Below are 12507 nucleotides of genomic sequence, written 5' to 3'. Positions count from 1 at the left end.
TGAGTATACATTTTGTTGGAGGGTGTTAAGGTCCTTGCAGAAAAATGAAGCAGGAAAGAGGAATAAGGGTATGATTGGAGGGTGCCTAATCTTAAATAGGGTGATTAAGGAAGGCCTCAATGAGACACTTCAGGAAAAAAAACAAAAAACAAAAAACAAGATATTGGAAGCAAGAGCTCTCCAGACAGAGGGTAGAGCCAGTGCAAAGACTCAGGTGACAGCATGTATGTAATTCATATTCGAGAAGTAGCTAGGAGGCCATGTCCTGGGAAGGAGTGAGCTAGAGAGAGAGCAAGGAGATGAAGTCTGAGAGGAAAGGTCAGAGGGGCAGAATGTCATCCTGCAGGATTTTATAGGTCACAAGAATTTTGACTTTTACTCTGAATGAGGTAAGAGGCCATTAGAGGGCATTGGCACAGGCAGGTGATAAGGGTAAGAATCAGGTGAAAACAGTTCAGAAAGTCAAAAGTAGTAGGATTCTAGATATATTGTGAGAGTTGAGCAAGATTTATTGATAGAATGGACTTGAGTGTGAAAGATACAGAGGACTCAAGGATAACTTCATAAGGCCAGTGACCATGACATTAATTTCTTAAAAAAAATTTTTTTTTAAGATTTTATTTATTCATTTGAGAGAGAGAGTGAGAGAGCAAGAGAAAGAGAGAGAGCACAAGCCAGGGGGAGGAGGAGATGGAGCAGGAGAAGCAGCTCCCTGCTGAACAGGGAGCAGGGAACCCTATGTGGGGCTCTATGCAGGGCTCGATCTCAGGACCCTGGCATCATGACCTGAGCTAAAGGCAGCCGCTTAACTGACTGAATCACCTAGGCAGGCCACATGGATTTAATATCTATCACACCACTAGGAAGTGTCCTCCCTTCCTTGCTTCCTTCTTTCCTTCCTCCCTTCCTTTTTTCCTCCCTTCCCTCCTACCTCCCTTCCTTCCTTCTTTGCCTCCCTCCCTCTCTTCCTCCCTTCCTTTCTCTTCTTTTTAAAAGACAGGAGATTCTAGATCATCTTTGTAAGGTGATAGATATGATACAGCAGGGAGGAAGAAACTGATCATGTAGGAACCAGAGTGGATAATGAAGAAGCAAAGTTCCTATCAATGCAGTGGGTGGGAAGAAGGAATGATCCAAAAGAGGAGGCTGAAAAAAAAAGAGCAGTGAATTAGGAGGAAACTTCAGTAAATGTGTTGTTTCCTTCAAGCCTACTTTTACTATTTTTGGATCTTTGTTATTCTATATATTTCTTAGAATAAGCTTATCAAGCCCCTTGATAAATCCCAACAGGATTTTAAGTGGAATTGCCCTGATTTCTCTCTCATTACCATTGCCTGCCTAAATTGTTGCAATGCTTCTTAAGTGGTATCTCTGCTTTGTTCCTTGCTTCTCCACAAGCCAAGTGATGCTTTTAAGATGCGGGATAAATCATGTCATTACTCAAAACTTTCCATTTGCTTCCCAACTCAAAGCCCTTATATGACCTACAAATACCTTATATAGACTGGCCCATTGCCTCTTTGACATCACTGAATTTAAAAAGAACAAAATGAAGGAGGAATTTGTCTAAATAGAGACCAAAACTCATTATAATAAAGACACTTTTGAAATTTAGAGTCAATCAACAGTTCTTCAATGGTAGATGCCATGTGAAACAGAAAGGGATTTCATTTTAATGATGGAGAAAACCTGAACATTTATTTGATGGTATTTCCTAAGTGGCTGCTATAATCGGGCATGTTTGCTGATTAACAGAAAGAGTCAGCGTTGACTTAAAATCTGGGTAATAGAGAAAATTCTTAGCTCAAAAATCCAGAACAAGAAAAAGGAAAACAATGCCATTCCTAGTAATTTTTTTGTTTTTGTTTTTCCTTTTGTTTTCATAAAACTGTCATTTATGTTAATAGATACTGTTTTTGTTATTTTTAAATGAATTTCATAAATACAGATTTTTAAGAAATTCTCAGTTTTAAATTCTATTATGATAAACATCAGCATACTATTATATAAACAATAGCCCTTTGGCGTGCTTAATAAGATTTAAGCATGTTAAGGGATTAATACATGGGTAATAGTGCCAATAAGCAAAATCATGATTTATCTCTACTAATGCTAAACAGAAAGGAAGAAAATAGTTTACTGAATTGATTCAATGTCAGGTATTGCTAAAATGACTAGCACTTTCAGTCATTAACTCATTAAAATAAAAAGATCAAACCTTGACTGAAGACCAAACAGTATGCTAAGTCTAAAGATAAAAGAAAAGACAGACTGACTACCTACAAGAAGTTTCCAGTATGGAGAGGAGAAAAACCACAGAGCTCAGTCAACAAATATTTATTTGAGCAACTGACAAAATCAGGGCACAAAATTGAATAATAAATGGTAACTGCTGCCATGGAATTTACATTTTGATACTGTAATCTGATACTCTTTCTTAACTCAATTCTATGAATCGACATATTAAATTTTGTTCTTTTTTTTTTTAAATTTTGTTCTTAATGAGTATAAGTATTCATTGCTTCAAAGCAATGAGATAAGCAGAACAATTTCTCTACCTGGGTTTTGAACAATAAAAAAAGTTCTTTCTCTTTTAAAAGTATTGAAAATCTACATATAATAGTAGATTATAATCAATTGCTCTCATTTTCTGTAGTAACTTTCTGGCTGTTTCTGCTTCTCTACCCCACTGCTCACAGAGAGTTACAAATTGCCCTAAAACTACGCTCTAAACTTTCAAGTCAAAGGGAATTATGTTTGAGCCCACATTTAGATAACTAATGCTTGCTCTCAAATTGGGTAGTTCTTATTAATCAGGGAAATAGATGGAAATCCTTTCTTGCTCTCACTCTAAATCTATAATTTAAAAAACATGGATGCTTCCCTGTTGTTCCATGGCCACTCGATTAGTAAAAAAAACCAAACCTGTGGAATTGATATCTTTCTTTTGAGAAAATCTTGACTCCTAATTGAGGAAAAGAAGAATCAGGAAAAGAGAAATCTTAAGTATATATACGTCCCTCCCATGATATAACATGCTCCTCTCACCATATAATACAGCCCATGCCCCAGAAATATCTTATGTCCTAATGTAGCATATTTGGAACATAATATGAAATGTCTGTGCATAAAAGTCACAGTACTTAAATTGTGGACTACAAATCACAGTGTCATATATTCATCAATATAGAAACACTAAAAGCAAAGATACTGTGAACGTCTTCTCAAGAGAGTTCAGGTTTGTGGTTCTCATAAATCCCTTTTCCAAGTCGCCTGTCTTCTTCCAGATTTCTTCAATAAAGCGATACTCACTGTATGAACTGAGTAGTGTCCTCTCAAAACATGTCCACCTGAACCTCAGAATGTGACCTTATTTGGAATAAGAGTCTTTGCAGATGTAATAAAGGTAAAGATCTCAAGATAAATTATCCTAGATTAGGGTGGGCCCTAAATCTAATCACAAGTATCCTTCTAAGAGACAGAAAAGGAGAAGACAGAGGCACAGGGGAAGAAGGCAGAAATTAGAATTTTGTCACTCGAAACTAAGAAACACCAGGAGCCACCAGAAGCTGGAGACAAGGAAACATTCTCCCCTATACCCTTCAGAGAGAATGTGGCCTTGCTGACACACTGATATCCCACTCTGGCCCCCCAAAATGTGAAAAAATAATTTATTTTTGTTTTAATCCCCCAGTTTGTGGTGTTTGTGGTAGCCGTAGGAAACTAATACACTCATCAAGTTGATTCTTTCTCAGATTGATGAAAAATGTGTTTTTCTTCTAGCTTTTGGTTTCCTATGTGTAAATATCAATAACAGATCCATACAAAACCATAAAACATAATTTGGACAGATAAAATACAATTTATATCAAACTGAAAACCAAGTTCAAATTTTCAGATTTCATAAATCTAGGAAAAGTTATAGGCAATACTAATTTGATCTTTTTACAGATTTTCAAGTATCCAAAGCCATGTAATTCAATAAATACATTAAATTATTTAGATAAGATTCTAAAAAATGCATAACCTGTTTGTTATTTACTACTGAATTTTGAATGTATGACCCTTCTGTGACCTTTCGTATTTGCTCTTCCTTAACAATAAAAACAATACACAATAGATTTCCATAAGGTATTGGGGAATACAAGAAACCAGTTATATATTAGTACTTATGTTCTTATTTTTATGATCATAATTTTTGAGACACACATCTTTTCAAGAAGCTGATAAAAGCTTTTTCCAATCCAAAAAGATAACACACAAACTTTTTACATAGAAAAATTTGTGTGCTGTATCAAAGAAATCACACACCCCTTATAGTTCATCTATAACTCCTCTAATGGTTCAAAGACTCTCAGGTTAAGAACATTCAGGCAATTGTAAAGAGAGTTGATAGATGTTGCATAGCTTTTGGTGTCATATACACTATTCAGATAAACTGCCGCTGTTTCTTCTTGAGATCCTAAAATTACTTTGCCCCAAACAAGATTTGTAATGATATTAACAATGGCGCTCACTTTAGCAGCACATAGACTATAGGGGAATATTAATGAATATATTCTAAGTGTCACTAAATCATTTTCATCAGAATATGAGATTTTAAAGCATTATATTCATGTATGTGAATATATTACCCTTTTCAAACAAATTTTTTCAAAGGAAATTTTATAGTGGAAACATAGAAGGGGATTTGAAACAGAGAAATTTGATTCACAACAAATAGTCATGAATACAGGAACTCCAAAAGTTAAGTGTACCTAGTGGAGGAAAATGTTCCCAATGAACTTGAATAAATACCTCATCTGTCATTAGGGTTGCAATTGATCTGCCAATCTCATGGTACTGTTGACCCTTTCCCAGGGGTCCCAGAAGAATGAACAAAAATCTGTAATTAAAAAGAAAAAAAAAACGAAAAGTTTCAAGATAGAAATATAAAAAAATTACTTCAGTAGTTACAGAATCATTTAGCTCAAAGGAATTATTTAAGATAAGGACTTAAATGTAAAATACATATTTTTTCACAGTTTGTTATTATTTTGAAACATTTTATAATGATTGACTCATGCTTAAGATCCTTGAGCAATGGGAATCCATGGTTATTTTGATCTCAATGTTTTCCCATTTAATTACCTGGAGAAACTCCATGGAATTTAGAATTTTTAAGGATTCTATAACCTTTAGAGGAGGAAAGTGAGACAAATAAAATATGATTAAGTCTTTCTGAATTATAAAGAAGAGCACTCACTAATATGCAAATCATAAAATGAGGTAAAGAGGAAAAAGGTAACATAATACTAAAAACAAAGAAAGAACATATGGTCAAAGACCAGTAGGTATATGTAAAATTTATATTAAATAAAAAATTATTGTCAGGAATCAAAGATCATTTAGGAAGAAAAAATAGGGAGTTAATGATCTATTAATACTGATGATGGAGGAATAAAAATACTGGCTGCATTGTGGTATTCCATCTAAATTAGACTGAAAGTCTAACAAAGTCATCATCACAACTGGAGACTTTGAGAAATCAGTACATGCTCTAGCTTTGAAGGACCAGTAATTTTCCTGTTTCTGAAAAGGTCAATGCTTCAGTGAAATTGTGAAAATTCTAAAATGCCATATATTCTGCAATATAATTCCATGGTATTAATTTGTTAAATGGGTTTATGCTCTTAAATGTGAAGACTAATAGCTTTATAAAAAGTAAAGGAACAGATACTATAATCCTACCCCTCATTTAGTTACAAACTTTAGAGATTGTGCATGTTTTTACATAAAGCATATATTACACAGTTTTAGAGAGTCTGACATTATTTTTTTGCATCAGCTGTCCCTGAATCCAAGTCAGTTTCTACTATACAGAAATGTCCACTATAATTTTAAGGCAGCAATAGCTTAATGTGGTGGCAGGTGCTTTATCAACTATAATACTTTCAAGAAATTTTGTAACCTATGTACATCTTGCCATTTTTCAGGTTTCTACTCCATGGGCTATTTATAAAGTCTTAAAAATTATTTTCTGACATTTTTACTATGTGTTGCTATTATATTCATGGTGTGCCCTTTGTCCTTCTAAGAGAGAATAATTAGGAACCTCAAACAGCTTTCTTTATTCTATTTGTCTAACTAATCTTCTTCCATTTTTCACCTTTCCAAACTAAATAGTCTAGTCTTTTTAATCTCTCCTTATACAGCGGCTCTCCTGTGCCCCTAATTTCTCCTCCATTGTTCTCTACACATATTTTGCTATGTCAGTATGAAATGAGGTCACCTAAACCTTGACAGTTTTCAAAGTGAGGGTATATAACCCCATTAAGGTTTTTCTCTACTCCTGGGAATCTTTCTTTTCTTTTCTCTGAAATACAGGAACTATCTTTGTCATAAAGAGCCATCATCGACGCACAATTTCATCAGACACCTTCCTAAATGGTGGAAAGGGAATGCACTGGTTGGAAGACTGAAAATGAAATTTAAGCTACTAAAATAATACCTCTACAATTAGTAAGTTTGGCATCTTAAATCCAAAGTCCAAAATCCCCAAAACTCGAGTGGGTTACAAGTTGTACACAGAAAAATGCAGTCTAATCAGTCAGATGTCACTTTTTTTTCAGATGTCACTTCAGTGTGCTTATGTCATCATCCTTCTTTTTAATAAAAGTTGGCAGGTATCAGAAGTCTCAGTAACCCTCCAACAGGATGAACAGAACAGACATTTCTTTTTATAATCTGAATGGTAACCAGGTTCCTGCCTCAAATCTGTTCCTGTCACAGATTCAGTGATAGGAACTTTTTTTGATGGTGGTGGGAAGAGGGGGATGCTGGCAGAGGGAGGGAGAAAATCTTAAGCAGTCTCCACACCCCCAACCTGACAATGCAGAGCTCAGTCTCATAATCCTGAAATCATGACCTGAGCAGAAATCAAAAGTTGGTCGCTTAAGTGAATGAGCCACCCATGCACCCCCAGAGATAGGTACTTGAACACACCAAATCTTATTTTAGTCAGCTGAGCTCTTAAGAAATGAGGCCTCTCCTGGCTAAACTGTTCCATATTTTTGGAATATCTTATCCATAATCAAAGCATAGAATGATATAAGCTGCTGTGTTTTTAGTTAAGGGCAAAGGCCCACAGAGGGAACATATTTTACAAACCCAGTACAATAGCACCTGAACTTTTCATCATTTTAAATTGCCTGAGGTATTCAGTGTTTGGAAGAGGAGGGATACCAATAGCATCTGAAACAGTTATAGTGTCTCAAAGAGCATCAATCATGGGGGAAATGGAGCCCTCCCTAAATATCTTTTGCTACAGGAATATTCACGGAGTAAAGGCTGTCTGTATATAGAAATTCCATCTGATGGAGGGAAAAGGGAAGAAAGCAAGGTCCTCTGGATGAATTGCTAGGAACCTAATATGCTGAAGTCGATATTCTTCTTTTTCTTCACAATTTTGCCCATGGACATATATTTTATCTATAAAATAGAAATAAATGACAAATAATATAATTCAGTTTGTATTATCCCTAAGTTGTTAGTTTTTATGTATAGTTAAATGAAAAATAAGTTTAGGTCATCAAAGTAAATTTGTACTTTTGATTTGAATTCAACCACAGTACCATGATGCTCCGATGCTCCTACCAATGATTTTTTAGACTCTGTATGGGAAGCGTACCATGCCTGACATGGAAATACACAGTACATTAGATAGACATCTCCTAATGATGGCACTCACATGTACCTGGAGGGCCTACCCATTCAAGCATAAGCTAAGCTTTCGCCTTTTTGAGTCTGACCTCCCTCATATGATCCTCTCTTTAGCCCACATCTAATGTAGTCTTTGAGGAAAGCCTAACACTTTATCCCTTTTGCCAACATTATAAGAAAGGATGTACATGGTGATATAGAACAAGATTTTCAGAGATGAGGAGCATGCCTGAAAGAAAACACTGGAGTTTGAGAGAAGGGAGGAAAGGACAGAATAATTTTTTTTTTTTTTTGGACAGAATAATTTTTAAAGTACTTTTTCTCCTCTTCCACAAACAAGAAGAAACAATTTTGTGTATTACACATTAGTTTCTAGAAAAAAACTTTCAGAGGAAATTATATTTATTTCTTGTTCATTTTGGTTTTAGCTCTTAGGGTTTTTTGTTTTGTTTTTTGTTTTTGTGTTTGTTTGTTTTGGTTTAAAAAAAATTCAAAAGATGCACTGATATTTTTTACCTGGTTGGAATCGGAACTTCAGCCAGTCCTTGAAGCAAGACAGCTGGAGACAACCTGACAAACGCAACTACAGTTCGATCCAAGAACTCCAACTCCCCAACTAAGATATTTGAAGCCTCAGCACCTGGAGGAATCTTTTTCATAAAATGCAGATCAACCTGAGAGTATCACAAGGTAAAATAAGATAAATCAAAATTTGCTAACTCATATCCTAGCACAATGCTTCACACATGGTAATCCATCAATAAATATAGGTCAAATATATACAACTTATGTAAATATAATATAAATAATATTTTAAAATAGTTAAACATCTCAGTTGCCCTTTAAAAATAATAACTTTTTTCTTTACTTGTGTATTTTTCTATGTTATAAGTTGAATACTCTAGTTTCGCTAATGTTTTTAAAAGAAGCTTCTTCAGCGTCAGCAATCGAAATTTTCAGGGAGAAAAACATGTGCTCAAGTTAAAGAATATACCTTAGTCAAAATTTAATTAGTACTTGCCAATAGATTTAGATATTCTATACTACATTATCTTAATTTTGTGCACAATATATTTTAATTAATTAATACTCAAAATATGCCTATTTCAAAAGAAATATAACCATGTTTCTCTTTACAGTATAAATTATGACTTTAATCTCCATCTTTCTTCCAGTTTTTCTATATCCTTCAGATTTTATACTTGGCCTGATCAATCTTCAATTTAATTTCTCATCAGAAATTAGAATTTAGATATAGCAAAGAAAACAATAAAGGTATTAACTTTAACATTTGAAGTTGCAGAAGAGCCATAGTTGAATTTCTGATATGAGATGTCTGTGACTGAAATGAATGCACATAAAACAAAAGCGATGATTAACAAGAAGAAATGCTTAAAAGGCAAATTCTGGAAAGTGACTGTAAAACATTCTTAAGAGTAAATACCAATTTTTATGCACAGGGCCTCAGTGAAAACCAAGCAGTGATTTTAAAGTCAATTTCTCAAGACCTATTTCTTGTTTCTAATTCCTCTGAGTTGCTTTTATGGTTATCTGTTTGTAGGGAGAATAAGAGTTTACCTGCTATAGTAATTGGTTTTATGCTCTCATGTTAATGAAATAGGGGCTGGAGATCAAAGTTGGAATGGCAAAGAGAGAGAAAAGAGTGCTGGTAAACATAGGTGAGGCTAAGGTTTTTTTCTTTTGCAAACTTAATGATTTGAAAAGGTTTTTTCCAAGAAGTTTAGAATGAAAAAAATTAAAACTTTTAGGATGAGTACTTTACGAAGTACATAGTCATACTATAGTGACTACATTAAATATGTTGCTTTCTGAAATCGAGACCTCACCATAGCTATTTAGAGGGTTTAAAACTACTTAATTTTTCTGTAAGATAAGGGTGCCATAAAACATAAATCCTATTATAGAAAGTACACATTTTATCATAAGGATTAAACATAAAAATAAACTGCAGTACTCCACTAAAAACATGAAATAGAACCAATGTTCTGTTTTAAGGAAAATAATGATTTAACAAAGCAAAATTGCCTATAAGAAATTACAACAAATATAAATTCTGAAGTTTTTATTCACAAATTTTCTTCCAAATATAAATTTGTAAACTCATAAAACACATACATTGGGATATTACATGATAATTATTTTCCTTTTATGGAATCTAACTTTTTAATTTATAGATACAAAATATTTATTTACCTTAATAATAGAAGGTTAAATTTCATGGGAATTATTATCATACTTTCATTTTTATTTTTGTAGCTAGAAGAAATGCACACATTGAAAATGCTTTAAATTAGTAATGCTTTACAAATTTTACAATAATGCATAAATTTTCAATAAGGGGATAAAAGATTACCTATATACTACTAGACCTGTGAGAAAAGTATAATGTATCTTCTTAAGTCTTTTAGAGCCTAAGAGAGTAAACAACTGTTTTTTCTCCCAATGGAAATGACAATAATACAATGTTAATAAACTGGAACTAATTTTAAAATGAGAAAACACTTTTTAAGAAAATCTTTAATTGATAAATATGAATTACATTGGCAATACCTGTCATAACTTTACTGAGAAATTTAAATTCCACCCAAAAACTTTCTATAAACTAATTTATTGCTTGACAAATGCCACAGCCATAACTATTGAAGTCTGTGCCTCAGGCTGATGGCAATCATACAAATAAATGCCTTAGGATGCAATTTAATTAAATTAGGGAATACACAGTGTGCTGAAATAGCCTAATTTTACAAAAGGAAATATATGATCCTAGCATTTGAATTTTTTGCATTACCTAATACCTAATATATCATTGATTATTGTTACTTAGAAAAACTGTAATTTCAGGTCTAGCAAATTTGTCTTTTGATTAAAATGTAATAATTTATAGTTAACGATATATATCTGGAGTAGCCATTATACTCATTACATTATTTTATTGGGGTAGTCATTTATTTGGGGGTAATGGATTATATAATACATTAATTATATTATTATATTATACAATTACATACTATATTATTCTTGCACTAGCCCTGTTTTTGTATTTGTGCTATTAAATTATTCAAAAGAACCTTGACAATCTAACTACTTTTTAATATAACAAAAGATCATATTTAAAAATCACAATTTAACCTTTTATAAAATTACAAATACCTAAAACTGCTCTGAAAAACTAGGCTGAATTATATCTCTAAGACAAACCTCAAATGGATTCAAACAGTTGGAGTGAACATAAAGAAACCAGATTTTCTGATTCTTTCAATAGGACCTTGAAGAAATCAAGGTATATTCTTATGAATATGAATTCACACTCATGCTTCGGGGCTCTTTAAGACCTTTATGCTAAGAAGGGAAAGAAGCTTTATTCTGGGCATTTGGTACTTAAGCTGTCGATGAGAAACAAATATTTCTCTAGGGAACAAGGTTAGATAGAAGATCATGGTGGAACAAGAAGTGTCTGCACAAGTCACATGCTGGGATGTGAAGGAAACAGTGATGGGACTTCAAGGAGAAAGTTTAAGTCTTAAGCCCATTATAGAAAGTACAAGAAAATTAATAGGGATTCTCTGGGGAAAAATGGGTTGTGACACTAACCAGCCAGTGATCTTGAGCAGCTCTCTTACTCTCTCTGGGATTCAGCTTTCTCACTTCCCAAATGAGAAGATTGCTAAGGTTTCCTATAGTTCAAGGTTTTAAAAATCCACTCATTGTAGTATGTTTCACATACTAAAGATAGATGCAGAAGAAAGTTCCTTCTACATAGAAAATAATGAGAAGTGTTCTTTGGGTCATTTGAAATAAAAGAAATACCACTAACATCTGGGAAATATTAAAATAGCCATCTTCTACAGTCAGTTTAAAAAACAAAAGGATATAGAGTGTTTTTGACATATCTGCTTTTTAAAAGCATTGTAGGAAGCAAAAACCTGACAACTCAGATTATATTTTAAAACATTTTAAAACATGTATTTTAAAAATTAATACATTTGATAAACATCCGTTGGAAGGGTTAAAAATACATAGACTGAATGTACCTAGGGTACAGTATTAAGTCACACGAAATGAATAGACTTTCTTTTCCCCTTTAACATCTCAAAATTCTACTGGGGTTTGGAATCTACATATTAAAGCTTAAATATTTACGTAGCTAAAGTAACCTGGAGATTAGCTGAGCTTTGATAAATTCACTACCAAGCTGAATTCATTAGGGCTAAAAAAACCTTAACTTATGTACCTGTCAAATCTGGCACTAAAATTTTTTTCTGTAATAATGGATCACATTTGTTCTTTCCAAACCCTATTACTCTGCCCTTCCAGGTTATAAGGTAATAAGTATTACTTGGAAAAAAAATTCCAGAACTAAAGACTTAAATTATATTAAATCTCATAGGGTTCATTCAACAAATACATCCCAAGTGCCATTCAAAGCACTAGACATCCAGAGGAGAACAAAACTATTAAATTAAATTCTGGTCTAGTATTTATTTTTGATACTATTATTTCCACTAATATTAAAAACAATGACAATAATAACAGCCATCTTTTATCGAATGTCTCCTATATTGCTCAGCACTCTGTCCGGCTCTCTCTCTCCATTACCTCATGTAATCTTTACATACAACAAAATTATAAATAGGTATTATTGTTCTTATTTTATAAATGAGAAAGCTGAAGTTTAGAGAACTTTTCCAAGATCAAGTAGCTTAGAAATGCTAGAGTTAGGATTCAAGATCCAATGTTCTTTCTCAAAAGCTATGTTCTTTCCAATGTGCTGTGATATAGACAAGA

The 12507-nt window shown here is 33.2% G+C and overlaps 1 protein-coding gene across 8 annotated transcripts in view; it reads right to left on the bottom strand.

Moving 5' to 3' along the window:
• The window catches only part of SLC4A10 (solute carrier family 4 member 10), a 286086-nt gene that overhangs the window by 95310 nt on the left and 178269 nt on the right, over window positions 1-12507 (bottom strand). For all 8 annotated transcript variants that reach the window (XM_049106281.1, XM_025471057.3, XM_049106286.1 and 5 more), the window contains 2 exons: window positions 8218-8375; window positions 4798-4885 (listed from right to left, as the gene is read on the bottom strand). In XM_049106281.1, coding sequence (XP_048962238.1) covers window positions 4798-4885; window positions 8218-8375 — 246 coding nt within the window. The remainder of the gene's footprint in view (window positions 1-4797; window positions 4886-8217; window positions 8376-12507) is intronic.

The sequence above is a fragment of the Canis lupus genome, chromosome 36, assembly GCF_003254725.2.
Source record: "Canis lupus dingo isolate Sandy chromosome 36, ASM325472v2, whole genome shotgun sequence".
NCBI lineage: Eukaryota > Metazoa > Chordata > Mammalia > Carnivora > Canidae > Canis > Canis lupus.
Note: the sequence above shows the minus strand (reverse complement) of the source record. Positions and strands in the feature narration are given on the sequence as shown.